Below are 26,380 nucleotides of genomic sequence, written 5' to 3' on the forward strand. Positions count from 1 at the left end.
GAGAGAGGGAAAGAGAGAAGGGAGGGGTAGAGGTAGAGGGGGAGGTAGAGAAAAGGAGAGCAAGAGAGGGTGAGAGAAAGGGATGGGGAGGTAGCGAGAAGGAGTGCAAGGTAGAGAGGGAGGGAGAGAAACAGAGGGAGGGTTAGATAAAGGGAAGGAGAGCAAGAGAGGGAGGGAAACAGAAGGGCAGCAAGAGAGAGGGTGAGAGCGAGACAGATGGAGAGGGAGAGAACGATGGAGAGGGAGAGAAATTAAGGGAAGAAGGAAGATGGACAAAGGGAGAGAAAGCAGGGAAGGGAGAGGTGAAGGGAGAGAGGGGGCAGTGAGCGAAGGACAGGGAGAGAGAGATGGATTGAGGTAAATGGGGACACACAGAGTGACAGAGGATGAGGGTGGAATAGGGAGAAGGGCAGAAAGATGGAGAGAGAGTAAGGTTAGAAAGACAGAGAGAGAGGGACATGGGATGGAGGAAGAGAGACAGAGGGAGAGAGACAGAGAGTAAGTGAGTGAGGGAGAGAAACCAAGAGACAGAGTGGAGAAGGGAAAGTGACAGAAGGAGAGGAAGCGAGCGGGGAAGCGGGAGAGTTGGGGAGTGAGGGAGAGGGACAAAGGGAGGGGGAGAGAGAGAGAGAGATGAGTCAAATGACAAAGACATGTTTCTTTGATGATACCTTTTACCTTTGCGCTCTAATGACATCCTTCCTATTCTCTGACACAAATGTCTTTCACATGACACAGAGGTAAGGCAAATGGACTTTGAAGGACAATGAGGTTTGGATGAATTACATGCTACATAAAAGAACAAACCAAAAGAGATAAAAGAGGGACAAAAGGGAGAGACGCTGAGTGGAAAAGCACAGGGATTACACTGTTTGGCTTTCAGTTCATGAGAGTATACAGTTACATACAGTACAAAGACAAAGTGCAGATTATGACAGGGGAGAATAGTCATTCCACTGAAACAAGGTTATATATAAGATTTTACTAAAAACATATCTACATTTTCTATTTTTTTTTATTTACAGAAATGACCATAGACTGTATATATAAATGGACAAAGCCAGACTCGTCATTTTAGTCTTAAAAAGTTTTGTATTAACCATTTCTACATGATCCTGGTGTTTTTATTTTACGATTTTGGCTGTGAATCAATATATGAGCATTAATAATGGACAAATCAGCTGTGTTATTTTCCCGTGGTCGCTTCTGGTAGCGTTAGCAACAGGTTTGATTGACAGTGTTACTAAGCGCTCACTCCCTGTGTTACCTTCAACAGCCTCGCTCCGGATTGGCTCTTTGGTTGCTATGATACTTGCAGTCGGAATTCCAAATACGGAAGCTCCAAGTTCACTCCTGTAACTGCTAACCTTGATGAAAATGTAGGGCGTCTTTCTCTATTGTTGCTGTGAGTCAGTGGAATAGTTTGAAAATTAGATTACTGTATAACACGCACACGTTTTCAAATGTTTGCACATGTGACAAAGAAATGGCTAATATCAACGCAAGTTTAGTGAATGTGTGAGAAAGAAAGAGTATTTGTATATCTGAAATTGAGTGATTGCGGGTGTCTGTGTGTGAACTGAATGTTTTTATTGTATTTGAGGGGCGAGATTTGTTGTATTAGATGTATGTACAATATGTTTACACGTCTTACACCAAACTGTTCCTGTTACTTAACATCAGCCTGTCCAGGGACGACACGTGGAAATTACTTATAGTATTTTTGCTATAACCTGGCACCAAACCATCTTTCCTGTTTTTTTTTTTTTTTTTTAAGGTCAGTGTATTGTTGTGCACTGTCCCTGTCCAAACAAAACTAAACCAAGCTTCATTTGACTGGAGCTGAACACTAAAGGTGAAGTGACACTCGCTTTGTCCACTTCTTTATACAGTCTATGAATATAATATACATATGAATATAATATACATAAAATAATTCTGAATAGACTAATAAAAATAAACAACTACACATTTAGTCCTGCATTTTGGGTGGAATTGTCCCTGTTGATGACATAGATCAGGGGTGTCAAACTCATTTTCCCTGAGGGCCACATCAGTAAAATGGTTGCTCTCAAAAGGCCAGATGTAACTGTAAGATAAATGTCACTAATCTTGTTAATTAACCATTTCTATATTTATTACTTATTCAAGTTACAAATATTGCATATGGATTTGCATAGACATAAAAAATGGCTGTTTAACTGTGTATCTCCTGATAAACTGACATTTTAAGACGGTCATACCTTTTAATTTACTTTGCCGCAGGCCACATAAAATGACGTGGCGGGCCGCATTTGACCCACGGGCCTTGAGTTTGACACATGTGACTTAGATTGAGGTGTTTTGTTTTAGAACTCACAGCTACGTCCTATATTTTTGTGCTTTTCTACTCAACGTTTTTCCCCGAAAACTGCCACTTAACTGATTTAAAACCATGAGAAATATTCACCCCAGATACTGCACCACCAAACCAAGTCGTAATTTGAAAAACCTGTCATATACACGTTATTCTGTCATTCCTATTCCCGTCACATCCTTGTCCTCCATCGGCCTCTATAGGTCCTCCATTTACTTTTATCAGTCTACTGTATGAACGAAAAAAAGAACCCTTTACTGTCTGTGCGGGTGCGTGCAGTGGCAGAGTCGGTCCAGCAGGGGGTCAGAGGTGCAGTGAGCAGTAGCAGGTTGAGCAATGACTGCAGATTTGTTGCTGCCTGATGCCTCTCATCATCACACGCACAGGGAGAGCGAGCACAGGCCAAACGCAGAATTGTACCTTTGATATTTCTTACATCCAGCAGAGGTTCACCCGACTAACCAGCAGGGGGCAGGGCGACCAAACCGACACACACACACACACACACACACATACACACACACACACCCTCCTCCTCGCCCCCTCCCTCACATATGCCCCGCTCAGACCCCCACCAGGGTTGACATTTGCGGCTAAGTGCTGCAATAGCTGTTCCTTAATGTAGAGGAGGCTGGAGATGGGGCCGTGCAGCAGGTAGCCCCAGTTTATCAGAGCGGTGCAGAGACAGTGTGTTCTCCCCTCTCCCGCTGCATTTGTCCATCTGTCCATCTGTCTCTGTCCCTCTGGCTCTATTCTAGGCCTGCGTAATATGTCACAATCAAATCGGTATTGTAATTTGAGTTGGCGCCGTTACCGAATCGCAAAGACTACAGTTATTTGGATGATGGAATGCCCTCTGCGAAGAACAAAATATATGTCTGTTTATAGAAAAATGTAGCTGTACCTGAAGGAGGGAATGTTATTGCTCCTATGGTTGTTTACAGCGTGAGCTCTACGAGTCTGAACAGAACGCTGCTTTTTACAGATATTGCAAATCTAATCGCAACTGGAATATTTGTAGGGAAAAAACAAAAAAAATCGCAAGTAGTTTTAGTTCCAGAGCAGTGCACTCTGTCTCTGTCTCTGTTGTCCTTCTGTTTTTGGGTGCGTTCAGACTAGAGATACAGCTGATATTTGGACTTTTTATCGTATCGCTATCGGTCTTAAGTCTCCAGCACAGGTCTGTGTTTTGTTTTGAATGACCTGCAGCCTAAAAATACCCGTAGAGCTTTATTTGAACACTTTAGTGCAGAGGTGACTGTGGAAAACATGAACCAGCTGCTCTGTTATGGGTTTGTGGAAAAAATGGTCTATGGGTGATTTTTTTGTTAATTTTAATTACATAATTTGAGGGGGAAAAAATCTATATCGGCCCCAAGGAACAATTGATATCGGCACCGGCCATGAAAAACCCCATATGTGTCAATCTGTAGTTCACACTTGCACAAACATCACATCAATACAGAGACTTAACTGGTGTTTAAGCTGGAACTGAACCTACAAAAGACCAGGACTAAACTAGGACTAGCACTGGACCAAACCAAGTCTACATCAGGACTAAAGTGGGCTCAAACTATAAGACCAAAAAACAAGACAGTAGCTCAGTTAGAGTGTCACCCTCTGACCCGGAAGGCCAGTGGTTCGACTCCCGCTCTTTACATACACCTTTTTGGTAGTAGAGATGTACAAAAATATGGAAATATTGATATATCGTGTTGTATCGTTTCAATTAATGATACAGTATCGACATTGTGGGCTGCTGTATCGATATATCGCCAAGAGTTTTTTTTTTTGTATTTTTGCATATTTTACCAAGTTATTTTGTCACAGCGTTACATTTGTGTGGCTTGTTCAGAGGAAAGAAACTCATTTATGCAGAACATTTGACATTTGATTCACTGTTTTGATGATTAAAATCGGTTTATTTCATATTAACTTAAATAATTAAAACTAAAAAAACCTTCTGTGTTCCATCTTTCTGTGTAAATATCACACGTTACAACCCAAAAACCTGCGGCTTATATTCAGGTGCAGCTTATATATGTACAAAATTGATTTTCTTTTCAAATTTAGCTGGTGCGGCTTATATTCAGGTGCGCTCTATAGTCCAAAATTTACAGACTATAGAGCGCAATCCCAATAACATTAATATTGGGATTGATGATTAAGTGTCCCAAAAGCCTTTATTTTTCACTTAATCGTATCGAATCATTTCTGAAGCATATCGTGACGTATTGTATCAAACAGCCAGTGCACATATCGTGTCGTGGCCTATGTATCGAGGTATGTATTGTATCAGCAACTACTTAATGATACCCAGCCCTCTTTGGTAGCACAGTTAGATCCACTGACCCACAGGTTGACGGTGCAATTCCCGTTCCAACAGAGGAATGAATACTATCGTTTTGTCCTTGGGAAAAACACTTTACCCGCCTCGCCCCAGCATCTGCGTACACATGAATAGGTGTGTGGTTCTTGTCGTAAAACGCTTTGAGTGCATTAGAGGTAGAAGGGCGCCATAAAAACGTTACCATTTACCATTCGTTAACCATTTACAAGTGAGAACACAGCTTTAGTTTCTGTCCTGTGCTCTGCCGCTGAGAGCCTCCTGACTGCTCCGGCTCTCTCAGAAGCGCAGCAGCCATCTGGGTACTTGTACTGCACGGCTCGGGGAGTAGTTAGCAGCCTCTCCTAGTGCATGTTGGCATTATTAATACAAACACTGCAGCGGTGGAGAAAATGGATCTGCGTTTGGGATATTATTTAAAGATTTGCGGAAAGATTTGAGTGGGATTAGGCTTTCTCTGTGTAATCGTGCGTGTTCTCTGGCAGATGCTAAAATTAAATGTGTGAATGATTACCGCAAACTGTTTCACCTCCACCTTTTTCGCTCTCACTCTCTCTACTCTCAGCGTTTCATATGTAGAAGTATTCTCCTCTGTCGCCCCGCTTTCCCCCCTCTGTTCCCCCTCCCGTTCCCCGTACAGGTCACATGTCCGCACCTTACCTGCGTTACATTTGACTTTGCTGTTGGTCTTCTCTTGCATGATGCACTCGTACTCCCTCACCTGCTCCAAACTCAGTCCTGTGGGAAAAAACAGGACCCGAACATGTGATATTTTTTTCCCGCCACACATGGCAACAACAGCATCAAGGGTAAATCTCTAAATAAACTGTCCTTTTAATTATTTTCTACACAAAAACCCACCGTGCCATTCGTCGATCCAGGCCACTGCTTGTCTATGGCCGACCAAGAGAATGTCCTTAATATTCTGAAAAATAAAAATACAAAAATGTGTTAGACGAAAGGTTGAGCTGAATAATTTGGGAAAAAATATTTGACATTTTTGCAGTTATTTTTATTAGATTTTTTTTTTTTTTTACACATCCAGGAACAGTTACGATTAAAAAAGACAGACATTTTACCTGCTAAACTAATCAAAGAATCCTGTGTATTTCAGAATGTTTGAAGAGAGTTGAAGTACAGGCTTAGAAAGTTTATGCAGACTAGTTTAACACCGAAATATGGTTGTTAAAATGTATTTAGTTCTTACAAAAGAGATCGTGGAATATCATTTGCAGTATATTGATAAATGATTCATGTATCGAGTATCGAATCGTGAGGAACCTTGTGATTCTCAGCCTCATCTTTTAGGCAATAGAATGTACTTTTCAATAAGAGAATATAAAAAAACACTCAGATTAACGTGATTTGTTTCAGTATTCAGTGGTCCCTTGTTTATCGCGAGGATCACGTTCGAAAAATAACCCGTGATAAACGAAATCCGTGAAGTATCAGCTTTATTTTTTACAATTATTCTATGTGTTTTTTGCTGTAAAACTCCTCACCACACACTTTATACACTTTTCTCACACCGGCATTAACATTTTCTCACATTTCTCTTTCTTTCTCTCTCTTTTATACGTGAAATATTTTTTTTCTTCATTATTATGCATTTTTTGGCTGAGGTGACTTATACTCCAGTGCGACTTATGCTTCAGAAAATACAGTATTTGATTATAGGAGTTTTATTGTTAAAAAACAGACATAGAACGGACTCCCCTCTCCACAGATCTGGCTTGGTGTTGTCTTCTTTTTCTTTATTTATCTTTCTTTATACAACGGAACCCAATCAGATTTTGACTTTTTTTTTCCTGGGTGTCCTGTTCAAAATATAATACAAACAAACAAACAAAAAAAAGCACCTTCTTGTCTATTGTTGAGAAAGTTTAATGCCATACTGTGGAACATTCCAAGTACCTCCAGGTTTTTATTCTGCACTCTTCGCTTTTAATGTTAATTTTATGTTGATTTTTTGTGATTGTTTGTTTTGATTTGTTGTACAGCGGTCCCTCGTTTATCGTGGGGGTTACGTTCTAAAAATAACCCGCAATATTCGAAATCCACTTTATTTGTTTACAATTATTCTATTTGTTTTTGTCTGTAAAACCCCTCACCACACACTTTATACACTTTTCTCACACAGGAATTAACTTTTTTCTCACATTTCTCTCGTTTAAACTCTCTCAAAGTTCAAACCTTCGCCTTTGTCGGTGCAGAACGTTTCATCGACATTGTGGGTTTTGTCGGGGAGAAAACAAATCGCAAACGTACAGCACTTCAGAGTCACACCGCGATCCAACATTTATGTAAATCTGTCTGAACACATTCTGTACTGCGATATAGCGAGGGACAACTGTATTGATAAAAGTTAGTTTCATCTCAGGTGGCCGAGTGTTCATCCTGTGAAGGTTCGCGGTTTGAATCCCGCTCTCAACACCATCAAATTAACCCTGCAGTTGTGTCCTTGGGCAACACACTTAACCCACCTCGCCCCTAGTTTATGCGTACACTGGTGTATAAACGTGTGCGTCAGTGGATAAGCGTTTCCTCTTTGTAAAGAACTTTTCATGCCTTAGTATAAAGTATAAAAAGTATAAAATCGCTGTATAAAAATGACCATTTACCATAAACTATTTTATTATGAGTATCTGGGTATAATTATTTTTTAAAACCCTATATATAATAAGAGCCCATGGAAACTGAATATGTATTTCTCTGCAGAGGACATTGCATTACCTCAATAAGATTTGCGGCCATTCAAATTATCATTGTGCTTTCATTATCATTAATCTTCTGCCTTCTCAAAGATTGCGTTCTATTATTTCCCACACGATTACAAAACCAAAGGAGGTTATGTGAAACGTATAAACATACACTCACACTTATACTGATAAGGTATCGCACAAGTGCAAACCAGGTTTACTACTCTGCACAATAGAAAGATTATCGCTGCTGGGGCTTTTAGTTTTTCATCATCTCGTTCTTTGACTCCAGGGTCTGCAGAACCTGCCCAAGCCCCAGGTCTCTGCAGATGTGCTCACTGCTGTTTTTTTTCTTTTCTTTTTTTTAACAAAGAACAGACCGTCTTCTCATCGCAGCTGAAGGTGTAAGACGAGGAAGTAAACGTCCGCGCGGAGGTTCTGTGAGGCCGGCGCTCTTTATCAGGCCGAGGGAAACCAAAGCAGCTCTGATATGTTTCACCGAAGCACAAAGGATCAGCCAATGAGAACACAAAGCTGATACTGCAGATGTTTTCGATCCAGTGAATGTAATATTTTCACACTTGCAGGAGGCGAATCGTTAGTCTCCTTTGACTCATTCAAATACTCAATGTAATCTTTGTTTCCTCTTGTATGTGGAACACGGAGACTAGATATATGATCGAAGTGTCACTGATATTGTGCTTTTTAGAGCGACTGGTGTGGACATCTCCTCCAAATAAACACTTTGTACAATTCTCAGCACCCCGTCGTGGGCTAAATTAGACCCCCTGGAGGGCTGAGTTTGACCCATGGGCCCCGCGTTTAACACATCTACAGCAGAAAACGAATAACTAAGAAAAATAACTTGACTCTGGGGAATAATATTGAGCTTATTTTGAAATGTTGTGGATTTACATGTCACACTGGTTAACTTAGGTTTATACTTGTACACTGCCTCGTCAAAAAAAAAAGTCACAAACTCTAATATTTGGTTGGTCACACGATTTATTTCCATCCAGTGTTGCATTAATTTCTCACCAAGATGTTGCATTGATGATGGTGGAGTCTGACGCTGCACAAAGCTTCTCCAGCTCATCCCAAAGATTCTCAATGGGGTTAAGGTCTGGACTCTGTGGTGGACAATCCATGTGTGAAAATGATGTCTCATGCTCCTGATCCACTCTGTCACAAATTGAGCCTGATGAATCCTGGCATTGTCATCTTGGAATACGCCCGTGTCATCAGGGAAGAAAAAATCCATTGATGGAATAACCTGGTCATTCAGTATTTTCAGGTGACCTCATTCTGCTGAACCTAGACCGGACCAACTGCACCAACCACAACATATTTGCTTAGTTAAATCCAGGTGGCGACTTTTTTTTTTGGCCAGGCTGTGTAAAAATTTTGTAGCATCAAAAATGAGGAAATGTTTTAATAACTTGGCTGTTTATAAAGTTTCAGAAAGAGATTTTAAATAACATCTGTCTTATGATCATTATTTACCACATACTGTAGCTGATTTGACCTGAGCTTTACAAGAAAGTAGTAAGTCAAATGTTTTTTAAAAATCAAACGCATATTTCTGTGCTATTTTGATTTTGTCATGGCTCTGCACAGTGTAAATAACAATTAACAACTATTCAGTTAGTTGGTAGCTTGTTCATTTGTTTGTTAATTGTTTTAATAGTTGTGATTAATCCAATATTCAGACTGTTGCTGAACCTAGACCGGACCAACTGCAGCAACACCAACATATTTGCTTAGTTAAATCCAGGTGGCGACTTTTTTTTTTTGGCCAGGCAGTGTAAGTGACATAACGGTGTTTTTCATCTTTTCAGTGTGATAGTAGCTGAGTTGGTAGAGAGTTTGTCCATTGATTTGAAGGTTGGCGGTGTTATTTCAGCTCCCATAGATGAATGCTGTCGTTGTGTCCTTGGGCAAGACCTCGCCTGTAGTTTCTGTGTACACTGATGTATGAATGTGTGTGTGAATGGGTGAGTGGTTCGTTGATGTAAAGTGCTTTGAGTGTCTTGAAGGTGCAAAAATGTGACCATAACGGAAAAAACGTATAGATGAATCCTCGCTCAACAGTGTATAGCATCTACCAGCACATGTTTGAACACGTTTATGCAGTATATTTTATGAGTAAATCTATGTTCTGTGTCTCTCGCAGCGTTGCTTACTCTGTGGATGAACTCTTCGGTCCTGGTCTGGAACCCGTAGACCTCGAAACTGCACTGGATCCGTTTGTAGGAGCACATGATGGGCTGGTGCTCGTGCCTCCAGCCCTCCTCCAAAGGACCACGGCCCGTTTTACTCGACTGCCACAGACTCAGGTCCTGCACAACAAACCGCACACAGCGTTAGAGCAGTAATATATCATTTATGTGAGCGGTTTACAACCTTTTTTCTCCCAGCAACCCCTGTTTTACCCGATAGATCGCTGACCGACCTCCACATTGTTCTACTTGAGAAGCTATGGTCTTATCTAGAGTTGAACGATATGGGTTTGGCTGATATTTTTAGGTTGATTTAGATTATTTTTCCCCAAATTATGCAATCCCTCCATCCCCTTTTTGACCACACACTTATAACAAAGCTGTGTTGTCATGTTTTGTGTAGTTTTCTTAATTTTAAAGTGTTAATATAAAACTTTATGTGTATTTCTTAGACAGAAGATCGACCAAAACTAAATATCGGACTATCCTGGACATTTAAGACCGGTTATAAAGTCCAAATAAACGGCAAGGATAAATGTCATTAATTTCTGGTTAGAGTTATGTTTTAGAACCGTAGTGATTATACAATACTTAAAATAAGCGATTAAAAACGCTTGAGAACCTTTAGGGACATTTTTTTATTTCCCTGACAAAATTCGGACCATATTATCAATCAAATCTTTATTTTTTAGAGCCTTTTACAACACTCACTGTGACCAAAGTGCTTTCCAATAAAACTAACGGTATAAAAACATGCAAAACATTAAACGATGATATAAAACAAACTGTGTAAAGTGTCACTGCAGGACTGTGAGTGTTTGAGCCTGACTCTGGGGACGTCCAACAGAAGTGTCCTGGTTGACCTTAAGGCTCTGTTTTTGAGTTTTGAACAGACAGAGTTCAGTCAGATAAGGAGGAGCAATTAAACTACAATTTTAAAATCTATTCTAAAAGAAACTCGAAGACACTGGAGCGATGCACGGACTAGGGCAATCAGTCCACATTTCTGATTGTTGTCGTGGAAATCCATCTGAAATGTGCTAAAACCGTGGACTGAGTGAGTGTGACTTCACCCACGGCGTTTAGCTCCAGTCAAATGAAGCTAATCGAGGCTAGCAGTTATAGCGGCTAATTTAGAGCTGAGTTCGCCATTAGAAATTCCGACCTCGAGTATCATAACAACCAAAGAGCCAAAAAAAAAAAAAAAGGTAATGCCCCTTCTCACTCACATTGCTGGTTTAGCAGGGGGTGGGCGCTTAGCAACATTGTCAATCAAACCTGTTGCTAATGCTAACGGGACCGACCTTGATGAGAAAAGGCAGCTGATTTATTTCTTATTAATGTTCATATCTTGAGTTACAGACACAATCATCGCTGCTTTAAACATACATGAGGAAATACGCCAATTCTTGCGGATTTTATGATTATACATCGTTATTTCTTGAATATTTTGTGACGGGAGTACAAACGGCCGACCACAGCGCGAGTGACACGTGCGTTTGGGGTTTACAGATTTGGAAAAACCTTCTACACACAATACGGTAACGCCACACTAACATTAAACTTTCATATTGTCTTGCGCGGCCACAAAATATCATCTCACGGGCCACAATTCGCCCCCGCGTTGCAAGTTTGAGAGTCCTGTTTGTTTGTTATTGATGCACATATCTTGATTTAAGGACAAAACAGAGAAATAAAAACACCAGGATCATGTAGAGCGGGTTAATACAAACAGTTTAAGTGTAAAGTGAATTGGAGCCAGAGTCGATGGAGCAGGAAGCACCGCCACGATCACTTCCTGTTCAGAACGCGGCGGCTAGCAGGTTAGCTATGTCCATTTATATAAACAGAATAAGGCTAAAACATGAAAAAAATCCCCTAATTGAGAGAATACACTGTAAGACAAACATATTCCATCCTTTAATCCGCTCTTTTTTGCCGTCTTCATTACAAATGGCATAATCAATATTCTAATTTGTCCCACTTTTTCCGTAGTGCCGCATAAACCGTTTGAAAAAGTCAGATTCGCGTAGAGAACAAAGTAATATTGCGTTTCCTCTCATATAATTAAGACTTTTGGGGTATACTGACTGTAATATAGAACGGAACAGAACTTAAAACAGAAATTTGTCTTCTTGGAACGGCCTCCTCCCACGAGACCGATCTCTGTGTGCTCTTCCAATCTCTGTGTTTTAGCTCGAGCTGAACTATTTGGGGTAAAAAAAAAAAAAGATCTAATTGTGATTCCTGGCAAGCGTCGAGATTGTGATTAGATTTGAAATGTATGTTTTTATGAAAGGATTCGGTTTTAAACGCATCCACACGAGAACTGACAAAACGCTTGAAATGAACTAATACAAGAATCACATTTCAGATCGTGTTTGCGCAGATCTGAACTACTACTACTACGTACTGCTAATACTTCATAAATAAAACAGGATATTTTGTTTGTGGAAATGATTGTACTTTAAAAATGGCAGCTTTTATGATGTGCTAACTGCGTCTGCGTTCAATTTGCAGTTTCAGTTTGATTCGATTGTGATTATTCTCGTAAATTACCCACGACTTTTTATTGAAATATCCAAAAATTTAATTCACAAATGTTGAACCTGATCATTTCTATTAGACTGAACCGTACAATTGCTTTTCTTCCAACGAAAAACTGCATTTTAACAATATTCTGACGAGCGCCTCGATTGTGAGAAGATTCGGAATTTATGTTTTTATAATCGCACGGTTCAAAGTTCATTTTAAAGAGCTCGTGTTATGCTTATTCTCTTATCTCTCATCGCAGACCTGGAGTTGTGTGTTTTTGTTTTTGTTTCATTCACACATGTTTAACACGCAAATCCTGCACAATTAGGCTGAGTTCTTCTCTCAAACTGAAAACGCACTGTTCCACCTTGTGATGTCATCATGTGGTAATACAGGAAGTGCTCCACTGTGTTTTTAAACTCCACACACCTTCACTAGAATCATTTGGATATAATTTCAGCTCTGGAATTGACAGTCTACTACTGAATTAAAGATAAAAGGAGATGATCACTTGAAAACTACCACTTCATGACATCACAAGGTGGAACAGAGTATCTTGTGCTTTGGAGGTATAGACAAAAAATAAAGTGTTACTCAGAGGCACAGCTCCAGGTCTGTTTCTGAGGAGGTAACAACATTATAACATGACTTAAAGCTCACACGAGTCAGCTCTGTGTAAAATAGGAGCTTTAAACACGTCCACAATTATTGACTAATACAAGAATCACATTTCAGCAGTTTATTTGTAGATTGACATTTTGTTGTGTCGAGGAAATTATGGCACTTCAAAAACTGCAGTGTTTGTGTTTTTCTGTGTCCGTTCAAACTGTGGTTTTGATTTGATTGTGATTAATCTCACAGTCCTGTGTATTTAGTTATGAGATGGTATTTCTACTACTACTACAGCTCATACTACTACTACTACACTATTGCTACTACTACAGCACCTACAACTCCTACTACTAGTACAACTCCTACTACTACTAGTACAGCTCCTACTACTACTACTACTACACTATTGCTACTACTACAGCTCCTATAACTCCTCCTCCTACTACTACTACTACTACTACAGCTCCTACTACTACTATTACAACTCCTACTACCACTACTACTAGTACAACTCCTACTACTAGTACAGCTCCTACTACTACTAGAGCTCCTACTACTACTACTACTAGTACAACTCCTACTACTACTAGTACAGCTCCTCCTCCTACTACAGCTCCTACTACTACTATTACAACTCCTACTACCACTACTACTAGTACAACTCCTACTACTACTAGTACAGCTCCTACTACTACTACTACACTATTGCTACTACTACAGCTCCTATAACTCCTCCTCCTACTACTACTACTACTACTACAGCTCCTACTACTACTATTACAACTCCTACTACCACTACTACTAGTACAACTCCTACTACTAGTACAGCTCCTACTACTACTAGAGCTCCTACTACTACTACTAGTACAACTCCTACTACTACTAGTACAGCTCCTCCTCCTCCTACTACAGCTCCTACTACTACTAGTACAACTTACTAATACTACTACTAGTACAACTTACTACTACTACTAGTACAGCTCCTACTACTACTACTAGTACAGCTCCTACTACTCCTACTACAACAGCTCCTACTACTTCTACTACTACTAATACTGCTGCTACTGCTACTGCTACTACTACTAACTCTACTACATAATACTACTATTGGTCCTTGTATATGGCACTTCAAAAACTGCAGTCTTTGTGTTTTGCTGCTTCTGTTCACACTGCAGTTTTGATTTTTACTGCGATTAATCTCACAGTCGTGTATCTTTATTTATCAGATGGTATTTCTGCTACTACTAATACTGCTCCTACTAATACTACTATTGGTACTTCAAAAAGTGCAGTCTTTGTGTTTTGCTGCGTCCGTTCACACTGCAGTTTTGTTTTGATTGGGATTAATCTCTCAGTCGTGTATGTTTATGTATGAGGTAGTATTCCTCGGCCTCACCGCGCTGCACAAACTGTCCCGCTCGTATGACTCTGTGAAACGGTCAGCCTACATACATATTTACCGCGGTGCTGAGTCTGCAGTACCACAGTGCGCTCCGTCCCGTGACCGCTCAAATGGTTCTCACTCCATATTTGATCATCGCGCTACTTGAGATTAAAGTGGCTGTTTGCTTTCAATTCAGAGCAGAAGATAAGACGGCTCTCACTGCAGCGCGTCCTGGGAATAAAAACCTCGGTTTCACATGGGAAACGTCTCATTTTTAATTATTTGCCTTTGTTTTAGCGCAAACTGCTGCCGTGTTCTTGGTATATCTGGCAAAAATACTAGATTTGAAAACCCAAAACATACATAAAAAGCTTTAAATGGACTTGATATTTCTACTATTACTGCTTTTACCGCTTCTTTTAGTACTACTGTGGTCGATGGTCATATTTTTATACAGCGCTTTTCCAGCTTCAAGGCTCTCAAAGTGTTTTATATCAAGGAATCACTCACACATTTACACACACATGAGTACACGATGTGGGGTGAGTGTCTTGCCCAAGGACACAATGACAGGATTCATCTGTGGAGCTGGAATTGCACCATCAACCCGTGGGTCAGTGGATCTCTTTTATTTATTTTATTTTTTATTTTAAGAGCAGGATTCAAACTGTCAACCTTCAGATCAACTGAGCTACTGTCGCCCACTACTTTTACTAATACTGCTTTTACTATTACTACTTTTGCTACTATGACTGCTTTTACAATTACTACTACTGCTACTACTACTGCTGCTAGTACTGCTCCTACTACTACAATTACTGCTACTACTACTCCTACTACTATTACTGCTCCTACTGCTCCTACTACTACTGCTACTAGTACCACTGCTACTGCTACTACTAATACTGCTGCTGTTACTACTGCTACTACTGCTCCTACTATTACTGCTACTAGTACTACTGCTACTAATATTGTTGCTGTTACTACTGCTACTACTACTACTGCTACTACTACTACTACTATTACTGCTACTAATACTGTTGCTGTTACTACTGCTACTAATATTGTTGCTGTTACTACTACTACTACTACTACTACTGCTACTACTATTACTGCTACTGCTACTACTACTACTACTGCTACTACTGCCACTGCTACTACTACCACTGCTACTACTACCACTGCTACTACTAATACTGTTGCTACTACTACTAATACTGCTACTACTACTAATACTGCTACATAATACTACTATTGGTACTTCAAAAACTGCAGTCTTTGTGTTTTGCTGTGTCTGTTCAAACTGCGGTTTAGATTTTTATTGCGATTAATCTCACAGTCGTGTTATTTATGAGATGGTATTTCTACTACTACTACTACTACTACTAACACTACTACTACTGCTACTACTACTATGAGATCAAAATTGGTGTTATGCATTAAGCTTTTCCCTAAGCATCAAAAAACTGTTTAAAATGTTAGTTTTGTGACTGTCCTTAGGTAAAGCCTTTTTACCTCCATTTCCCACAGCAGAAACATAAACATCTATATAAACATCTATATAAACATAAATATAAACATCTATATAAACATCTATATAAACATCTATATAAACATAAATATAAACATCTATATAAACATCTATATAAACATCTATATAAACATCTATATAAACATCTATATAAACATCTATATAAACATCTATATAAACATCTATATAAACATCTATATAAACATCTGTATAAACATAAACAGCCAAACGAGTGACTTTAGTTTATGGTTTATTTCTGTTCTTATAAAAACTAAAGCCGTAGATTAAACACATGAGGAAGGACTAGTACATGTTTTTATAGAGAACAATATAAAGTCCTCTGAGCATGAGGAGTGTGTTAAAATTATAATTAAAGCTAAAACTAGTTCATCGACATATTGAAATCTGATGCCACAATAATCACGGCCAAAATAACTGCGATTAAAAATGACATCACGATAATTAGTTGCTGTCAGTTTAAAAACATTATGGATATGAGTGATCATAAGTTTATATTATGAATAGGTTCCGTATGTAATCATCAAGTGTATTTCTGTAGCAACAAAAACAACAAAAATCTAAAAAACTACAACTAAAAAAACAACTTCAGCTGAGCAAAGTGCTTGAAATCAGGAAATAACACTAAAACACCAAGATATACTGTCGAGTTTGTATTAAATACCAGGGAGGAGAGATGTGTTTTCAGTCTAATCTTAAACTGTGATAAAGACTGAGAGGATCTATAGTTTTGTACTTTTTTATAAGTGAAAATATGAAGCAGAAGTTGTTTTTTCTGCATGTTCTGGTGACATAAAGACGATTATTTTTGTTTAAGATTCTCAGTTTTATAAAATGTCCCATGAACCATTATTGGATTAATTGGCGTCTCATTTAAACGGGTCTATAGTTTTTAATATTTATCAAATGTGACCCAATGCACCAGAACCAAATTTCGCTCTGGTCCAGCGTCGAGTTCTGCAATTAAAGTCTTACATAATAAAAAAACAAGTGCAGTATTTTCTCACAGTTGTGTAGCCAAGAGGCGATTCCTTTTATCAAGCACTTTTGGATAATGTGAAAGTCAAATATGTATTTACGGTTTAAATACTTAAACAAACATCTTTGATCTGTTTGGAGACGTGCAGCTTCTTGCCCAGTGTCGTCACCAAAACAAACACAACTGAACAACCACAAGAGTGAAATCCACGAGACGACGTTTAAACCAGAGATTTCACCGGAGGAGGCGCCCACGGGTCCATCTCAGGCCTCTTTGGTCCTGGTTTGAGCAAACTTTAGTCCTGATCGCAGTTTTGGTTTGGTTCTGGAAATCCTGCTGTAGTCCATGTTGCTGTAGTCCATGTTTAGTCCTGGTTTAGTCCTGGTTTAGTCCTGGTCTAGTCCTGGTCTAGTCCTGGTCTAGTCCTGGTCTAGTCCTGGTCCAGTCCTGGTCTAGTCCCGGTGTAGGCCTGTTGTAAGCCTGGTCTAGTCCTGGTCTAGTTCCACTTTAGTCCTGGTGTAGTCCCTGTGTACTCCCGGTCTAGTCCCATTGTAAACCTGGTGTAGTCCTGTTGTAGTCCCAATCTAGTCCCGGTGTAGTCCTGTTGTGGTCCTGTTGTAGTCCTGTTGTAGTCCTGTTGTGGTCCTGTTGTAGTCCTGTTGTGGTCCTGTTGTAGTCCTGTTGTAGTCCTGTTGTAGTCCTGTTGTAGTCCTGTTGTGGTCCTGTTGTAGTCCTGTTGTAGTCCTGTTGTGGTCCTGTTGTGGTCCTGTTGTGGTCCTGTTGTAGTCCTGTTGTAGTCCTGTTGTAGTCCTGTTGTGGTCCTGTTGTAGTCCTGTTGTGGTCCTGTTGTAGTCCTGTTGTAGTCCTGTTGTGGTCCTGTTGTAGTCCCGGCGTAGTCCCGGTGTAATCCTGGCGTAAACCTGGTCTAGTCCCGGTGTAGTCAGGCCTAGTCATGGCTTAGTCCTGGATTAGTCCTGATCTAGTCCTGTTGTAGTCCCGGTGTAGTCCTGTTGTAAACCTGGTCTAGTCCTGGTCTAGTCCTGGTCTAGTTCCAGATTTAGTCTCATTTTTACATCGTTTTTGTCCAAGTCTTTTTCACTCGTCTTTTATTTTAAAAAACACCTTTGGCTGCAGTGTAGAAAATAAATATCTTCAAAAATACTGTTTCCTTAAATAAAGCTGCAATATGTCACTTTTCTGGTCAAGGACACTTAACATCCTTGGCTTCCTGCAAATATTATAGCTTTACCTGGAATATTCCACAGTATGGCTTTACACTTATTTACAAAAAATACGTTAAATTAAAGCTCTTAATCGCTAAAATACCTAAAAAAACACACTTTTCTTACTGTGAGATGGCACATTTCTCCACAGATCTGACCTGCCACCTGCTCGTCTCCTTCTAGATAGATAAGTATAATGCTACACTGTGTAACATTCCAGGCAAAGGTGCTGTTTTAAATGTTTTACAATGACGAAAAGCAATAAAAATCCCTCTGTTAACACCAGCGCAGTTCAGTCCTACCTCTTCTTCCTTGTAGTGCTTTTCGGGGATGGGGTCACTCAGGATGTCCAGGAAAGTGACGTTCTCTGATGGGGTGGGCTTGTCCCCGAACACCTACGGCACAGATGGAGCGAGGTCAGGCGCTACACGGCGAGCAAACAGTCACACTCACGCTCTCCGGTCGCTCACAACAAGATGAGTGAGTGTGTGTGAAAGTGGGGTCATACACCAGAACGTCCCGACACAGCGCGCCCCCCCGGCCCCTCCAGGCAATTTCACACAGAAGAGAGGAGCGGGACGGTGGAAATATGACAGGGTACAACATTTATACCACTAAAACTATATTATATTTAAGATTTTTAATGGAAATCTTGAGTAGTTTTATATATTTTAAACATTTTTACTAGGCCCTTGAGCGAAGAGAAGAGCGAGACGACAACGACATAGTGGTAAAATGACAGGGTAGAACATTTATTTCACTAAAACTACATTATATTCAAGATTTTAATGAGTAGTTGAGTAGTTTTGTATATTTAAAATATTTTTACTAAGCCCTTGAGCGAATCGCAGAGACGAAAAAGGAGCGAGACAACAAAGATATAGCTGCAAAATGACAGGAGAGACCATTTATTTCACTAAAACAACCTTATATTTAAGATTTTTAATAGAAATCTTTAGTAGTTTTGTATATTTTAAACATTTTTACTAAGCCGTTAAGCGAAGAGAATGAGAAAAAAGGAGAGAGACAACAAGAACCTGGTAAAAATATGACAGGAGAGACCATTTATTTCACTAAAACTACATATTTATATTTAAGATTTTAATTCAAATCTTGAGTATTTTTGTATATTTTAAACATTTTTACCAGGCACTCGAGTGAATCGTAGAGAAGAAAGAGGAGCAAGACAACAAGGATATGGTGGAAATATGACAGAAACCACTTATTTCACTAAAACAACGTTATATTTAAGATTTTTTGTAGAAATCTTGGGTAGTTTTGTATATTTTAAACATTTTTACTAGGCCCTTGAGCGAATCGCAGAGAAGAAAGAGAAGCAGGATAACAAAGATATAGCTGGAAAATGAGCTAAGCGAAGAAAAGAGCAAGATGACAACGACATAGTGGTAAAAATGACAGGGTAGAACATTTATCTCACTACAACTACATTATATTTAAAAATTTTAATACAAATTTTGAGTAGTTTTGTATATTTTAAACATTTTCACTAGGCCTTTGAGCGAATTGCTGAGAAAAAAGGAGAGAGAGACAACAAGAACCTGGTGGAAATATGACAGAAGAGACTACCGTATTTTCTGGAGTATAAGTGTCACTTTTTTCATAGTTTGTCCGGGGGTGCGACTTATACTCAGATGTGACTTATATGTGAAATTATTCAAATCTATAATTCCACATCTTCATTAAGTACAAAGTTGGGGTCCAAGAAATTAATCAAGAAAATGTGGTGTTTGCAAAAATAAGACTAACCAAATAATAGTACTATCACACTGTCAAATACTTTTACTTCTACTCGAGTAATATTTGAGTAGAAGTTGAAGTATTTGACAGTGTAATTGTACTTTTATTACAGTAAAAGTTTAGTAAAGTCACGAGCTTTTGTCGTTCGTAGATTTACCGTATTTTCCGGAGTATAAGTCGCACTTTTTTCATAGCTTGTCCGGGGGTGCGACTTATACTCAGATGCGACTTATATGTGAAATTATTAAAATATATAATTTCACATCTTCGTTATTGTCGCACTGAAAACCATCCGCTGCCTCCTAAAAGAAAATCATATTGTGCTGAGTCTGATGAGCCACGCAGAAGAGGAAGTGGCGTTTCATCTACTTCCTGAGCAGATAGAGATTAGATTTATTGATTTGGAGTGAGATCCAGAGTAAACTTGTTGCTTGTTTTTTCTGCTTTATTTATCTGATTAACGGTTAATATCTTACGTTAACAAACCAGACACGTGTTCAGTTCTGTCTGTGCTTCATGTGGCTGAATAAATATAAATGTGTTACGTTAGCTTGATGTACTGATATTCAGCCTGTTGTTCCACATTTAATTTTTATTATAACTTGTCTTTAAAGATAAAATGTCTGTTCTTGGTCTTGGATTTAGTAAAATAAATTTCCCCAAAAATACAACTTACAGCCCAGTGCGACTTATACACTCACCTAAAGGATTATTAGGAACACCTGTTCAATTTCACCTTAATGCAATTATCTAATCAACCAATCACATGGCAGTTGCTTCAATGCATTTAGGGGTGTGGTCCTGGGCAAGACAATCTCCTGAAGTCCAAACTGAATGTCAGAATGGGAAAGAAAGGTGATTTAAGCAATTTTGAGCGTGGCATGGTTGTTGGTGCCAGACGGGCCGGTCTGAGTATTTCACAATCTGCTCAGTTACTGGGATTTTCACGCACAACCATTTCTAGGGTTTACAAAGAATGGTGTGAAAAGGGAAAAACATCCAGTATGTGGCAGTCCTGTGGGCGAAAATGCCTTGTTGATTCTAGAGGTCAGAGGAGAATGGGCCGAGTGATTCAAGCTGATAGAAGAGCAACGTTGACTGAAATAACCACTCGTTACAACCGAGGAATGCAGCAAAGCATTTGTGAAGCCACAACACGCACAACCTTGAGGCGGATGGGCTACAACAGCAGAAGACCCCACCGGGTACCACTCATCTCCACTACAAATAGGAAAAAGAGGCTACAATTTGCACGACCTCACCACAGTTGGACAGTTGAAGCCTGGAAAAATGTTGCCTGGTCTGATGAGTCTCGATTTCTGTTGAGACATTCAAATGGTAGAGTCAGAATTTGGCGTAAACAGAATGAGAACATGGATCCATCATGCCTTGTTACCACTGTGCAGGCTGGTGGTGGTGGTGTAATGGTGTGGGGGATGTTTTCTTGGCACACTTTAGGTCCCTTAGTGCCAATTGGGCATCGTTTAAATGCCATGGGCTACCTGAACATTGTTTCTGACCATGTCCATCCCTTCATGACCACCATGTACCCATCCTCTGATGGCTACTTCCAGCAGGATAATGCACCATGTCATAAAGCTCCAATCATTTCAAATTGGTTTCTTGAACATGGCAGTGAGTTCACTGTACTACAATGGCCCCCACGGTCACCAGATCTCAATCCGATAGAGCATCTTTGGGATGTGGTGGAACGGGAGCTTCGTGCCTTGGATGTGCATCCGACAAATCTCCATCAACTACAAGATGCTCCTCTCAATATGGGCCAACATTTCTAAAGAATGAATCAGCACCTTGTTGAATCAATGCCACGTAGAATTAAGACAGTCCTGAAGGTGAAAGGGGGTCAAACACCGTATTAGTATGATGTTCCTAATAATCCTTCAGGTGAGTGTATATGTTTTTTCTTCATTAATTTGCATTTTTTAGCTGGTGCGATTTATACTCCAGAGCGATTTATAATCCTGAAAATACACTACATATTCCACCAAAACAACATTATATTTAAGCTTTTAATAAGTTTAGTAGTTTTGTATAATTCACAAAAATATATATAATAATTTGACTTCCTGGTTGGACACAGGCAGCACACACAGACCAAGAGGTAATTTTATAACTGTTACTTAGCAACCCCAATGTTAAGAAGTTAAAGTAGATTTATTGTGCTTGTTTCTGCGCTTTAGATTCTAACTATTCAGCAGACACAAGCACAATAGATCGTCTTTAACTAACTCTAAAACACCCAGTTGTTATGTTATAATTTGCACATTAAATCGTAATGTTGATCTAAAACGATTTAATAAAAGATATAGAAAACCGCAGTGTCCAATGGGAGCCGACGTCACTGTAAAATGTCCTGCCCGGCAAGAGCGAGTAGCAGAATTTTTTTTCCATTTGTACCAAAATGACGACACAACGTTGCTGAATCCTACGCGTATCGGCGAGTATGAAAGTAAAATAAAGAAAAATGTACAGGTGGAGGTGAAAACGGGAGTTGATCGTCAAAATGGCGTCTTGAAAATAAACGAGTAAAGATCGATCAAACACGCACGAATCACATGGTTAAAAACTCTGTAAAGTCAATTTGCAGATTAGATTTTGCTTTAAGTTGGTAATTAAGTTTAATAGTTGATGATTAAAATGATAAAATGCACGACAACACCTCCATTTTGAAAAATTAAATGTCAGAAAAATGTTAAAATTCCATGTGCGTAAATTGTCCCCGGATTTCAGTTTGGATTTTTGGTGTTAATGACACAGTTCGAGGTGTGTTCTCTTTTAAACTCGGCTCTACTTCTGTGTTTTTGCTCTTCTCAGCTCCAAAAACTGACACTGAACTGATAAAACCCTGATAAATATTTACCACAGGAACGATCGCACCAAACCAGGTCGTAATTAGAAATATGAAAAACTGTTATGGCACTTTAAAAACAACAAGGACAGAAAAAAAAATGAAGAAGTTAAAGAGGAGTTTGTACTTTTCCTGGAGAGAGAGAGAGAGAGAGAGGAGACAAAGACGAGGGAGAGAAAAGAGATGAAGAGAGAGAATGAGGAGAGAGGGAAGAGAGAGCAAGGAAAGAGAGAGGAAGAGAGAAAAGAGATGTAGCGAGGGAGCAATGAGAGTGAAAGAGAGAGAAGAGAGAGAGGAGAGACAGAGAGAAAAGGGTTGGTGAGAGGGAGCGAAGAGCGTGAAAGAGAAAAGAGAGAGAGGAAGAGAGATAAAAGATGGATAGCGAGATCAAGGAGAGAGATGAAAAAGAGGAAGAGGGAGAAAAGAGATGGCGAGAGGGAGCGAAAAGAGCAAAAGAGAGAGGAGAGAGTAAGCGAGGACAGCTAAGGTGAGAGAGAAGTGAGAGAGCAAGGAGCGCGATAAGAGAGTTGAGAAAGAGGAGCAAGATGGAGAGAGGAGCAAAGAGAAAGAGAGAAAGAGGGAGAGAGATGAGCGTGAGAGAGATATAAGAGAGGAGAGAGAAGACAACGGAGAAGGAGAGCAAAGAGAGAGGAGAGATAGAGAATGGAGAGAGACAAGAGATAGATGGCCTGAGAGAGGAGAGAGGGATAGAGAGAGAGGAGAAAGAGAGAGAGGGGGATGGAGAGAGAGAGAGAGAAGGGCACAGATCCATGGCTGTTTTGTTTGACCTTGTTTAGCATTAGTTGTAATGTCCTGCTACACCGGTTCATTCAGAGCTAACAAACTGCTGCTGGGAGAAAATAACCTGCCGGGCTCCTGTTCCACCAAGGTCCTGCTCTCTCTTATAGAATATGCTTCATTAGCGCTTTACAATGTCCACAAACAATAATAATAATGTGCGAGCTGTTCAAGTTTATTTATATAACTCATTTAAAACAACTTCAGCCGAACAAAGTGCTTCATGTGAGAGTTAAAGGGCCCAGAGTACGATATGTTCTGATCTGTGTTATATTATTTCCTCGTCACAAACAGACCTGGAGTTGTGTTTTGTTTCATTTACACATGTTTAACACACAAAACCTGCAGATTTTAGGCTTCTCTCAAACCGAAAACACTCTGTTCCACCTTGTGATGTCATAAGGTAAACCAGGAAGTGTCAATCTCTACTGAACAAACTGTAAAAGGTAAAGTTTTTGAGGAGGTAACAACATTCTAACATGATTTAAAGCTCACAGGAGTTCATTTTACTTAATATAGGACCTTTAAAAGCAAAAATACAATATTCAAGCGAAGAAAATGCCAAATACACACGGAAAGTACATTAAAAATGCAAAAATATCCCAACTCGCTAGTATTAAATACCAGGAAGAAGAGGTAGAGCTCATTGTACGTCTATTGGCAGTTTTCAGATCCTTAAATGTGACGATGTCTTAGTCCCAGACGGGGGCCAGAGCCTGATTTCCCAATGGGTTCGGTTCACGTTACGTCACAACGTTCCAGAATCTTAATAGGTTCAAACCGAGCTGGAATACAGGCTGGAATTCTCAGGTGGAATGTGCCGTTTGGTTGTCAGATGACAGATTTATTGACGTGTTTTATGGTTACCGTTACTCTAATTACTCGGCCTGTGCACGTCAAACAAAACACAGCGCAAAGTTCTGCGTCTTTTCTGTCAGTGAACATAAATAAAACACATTTTAGTAGTGTCATTATTCAACCCCAAAGACGCCGTTGTTGTCAGGACTTGTTGAAAGGACTTTAAGACGTAAGATTAAGACGACACAGTTGTGAAACCAGTCCCCAGAAATAATAAGGATCAACATTTGTAGATCAAAAGTTTGGATATTTCTTTAAAAAACAGTGAATCTACCATAGAGTTACCGGTACATAAGCCCCGCCCTCCATCTATGACATCATTAAATTCTGAACTGATCTATTCTCATAAATTCACAAATGTTGAACCTGATCTTTTCTATTAGTGAGTAGAGCCGAGAATGTGTGAATGTTCTGAGCTGCAAAATTCTTGGCACAAACTTTTATATTCACACTTTAATATGAAGAAAAAAAATGCACTAAACAGGAGCACACAGGACTCGTACAGGGGTATGGTTAAAAAGGGCTTGGGGAGAGTAGTAGTAGTACATTTAAATTACATAATGTGACGGAAATAATCAAAATTGGCCCAAAAATATTGTCCCGAAATACTGTTCTATAAATATCTGCCTAAAAATATCGTCCCAAAATATTGGCCCAAAATACTGGCCTCTAAATATCTGCCCAAAAACATTGTCACAAAACATATCGGTCCAAAATACTGGCCTAAAAATCTTTGCCCAAAAATATCGGCCCAAAATACTGGTCTGTAAATATCTGCTCAAAAATATCGTCACAAAAAATATTGGTCCAAAATACTGGGCTATAAATATCTGCCTAAAAATATCGTCCCAAAATATTGGTCCAAAAAATATTGTCCCAAAATATTGGTCCAAAAAATATCAACCCAAAATACTGGCCTGTAAATATCTGCTCAGATATATCGGCCCAAAATATTAGTCCAAAAAATATCGGCCCAAAATACTGGTGTATAAATATCTGCCCAAAAACCGTGTTCAGATTAGCTGGATTAAAGGGCCCATTTTACACTATTTTCTGATCTGTTATAATGTTTCCTCATCACAAACAGACCTGGAGTTGTGTTTTGTTTCATTCACACACATTTAACACACAAACCTGCAGATTTAGGAGTTCCTATCTCAAACAGAAAACACTCAGATACAGGAAGTGCTCCACTGTGTTTTTAAACTCCACCCACCATCACTAGAATCATTTGGACAATTTTAGCCTTGGAATTGTCAATCTGTACTGCAGTAAAGGTAAAACGTTGAGCTAAGTTAAGTTAAAAATCACACCCACATGACATCACAAGGTGGAACAGAGCATTTTGAGCTTTGGACATGTGGACAGATGAATAATGCAGGATTAGGCAAACATGTGAGTGAAACAAACACAACTCCAGGTCTGTTTTTGATGAGGTAATAACATTTTAACTTGACTTAAACCTCACAACTGTTTGTTTTGTGTAATATAGGACTTTTAACTATAATTGGCCTGTAAAATGCTGTGATGTCATGTTGCACCCATCAGTTGTTTTCATACGCCGCCTGTACATGGAGCGACACACAATGGCGGCTTGTTTTAACCTAAATGCTTATGTAACGTAGCGTAGCTGTTGACATGAAACAGGCCTGACCACATTTTACTCAGAAGTACATGTTTGGACAGGAGTTTTCCTTGATTGCATTCGCTCAGTTACACTTGTTTTGAATGAGACGGGCCCGGCTCGGAGCAGCGTGGCAGCGGTAAACACCACGCTGCGTCTCTGCCTAATAGATTTGCCAATACTACATTTGGCTCACTGCTTGTTTCCCTTGATGAACATTCCCCGTTTTCATGCCGTAGAGAAAATTTTGATTTGTCCTCGGCGTCTCTGGCCCCTCCCTCTGCGCTCCACTCCCCGTCATACTCACATTGTGGTTATCGCCTTTGTTGTTCTCAAATCGGGTCTCAATGCGGATGCTGAACTTGGGCAGGAATGATACCTGAGGAGTAACAATGGGTTTAAACGCAGGGCTGAGGGCAGATTAGATTGACTGATAGCATGGCCGTATTCATGTACTGTGAGTGATGTGTAGTACTTACTGAGTACTCTGCAGCAGCAGCAGCGCATTCGATATGGAGAGGGAGAAATGGAGGGAGTTACTCACACATGCAGGAGCGCACAGGACTTTTA

At 39.7% G+C, this 26,380-nt stretch overlaps 1 protein-coding gene across 1 annotated transcript in view; it reads right to left on the reverse strand.

Annotated features, from left to right (window-relative positions):
- pitpnc1b (phosphatidylinositol transfer protein cytoplasmic 1b) overlaps window positions 1-26,380 on the reverse strand; it is a 43,899-nt gene that overhangs the window by 2,775 nt on the left and 14,744 nt on the right. The window contains exons 4-9 of the mRNA XM_033981714.2: window positions 26,290-26,297; window positions 26,118-26,189; window positions 18,206-18,298; window positions 9,586-9,741; window positions 5,565-5,628; window positions 5,364-5,441 (exon numbers count right to left, since the gene is read on the reverse strand). Of these exons, the coding sequence (XP_033837605.1) occupies window positions 5,364-5,441; window positions 5,565-5,628; window positions 9,586-9,741; window positions 18,206-18,298; window positions 26,118-26,189; window positions 26,290-26,297 (471 nt within the window). The remainder of the gene's footprint in view (window positions 1-5,363; window positions 5,442-5,564; window positions 5,629-9,585; window positions 9,742-18,205; window positions 18,299-26,117; window positions 26,190-26,289; window positions 26,298-26,380) is intronic.

The sequence above is a fragment of the Periophthalmus magnuspinnatus genome, chromosome 16 (genome assembly GCF_009829125.3).
Source record: "Periophthalmus magnuspinnatus isolate fPerMag1 chromosome 16, fPerMag1.2.pri, whole genome shotgun sequence".
Taxonomy (NCBI): domain Eukaryota; kingdom Metazoa; phylum Chordata; class Actinopteri; order Gobiiformes; family Gobiidae; genus Periophthalmus; species Periophthalmus magnuspinnatus.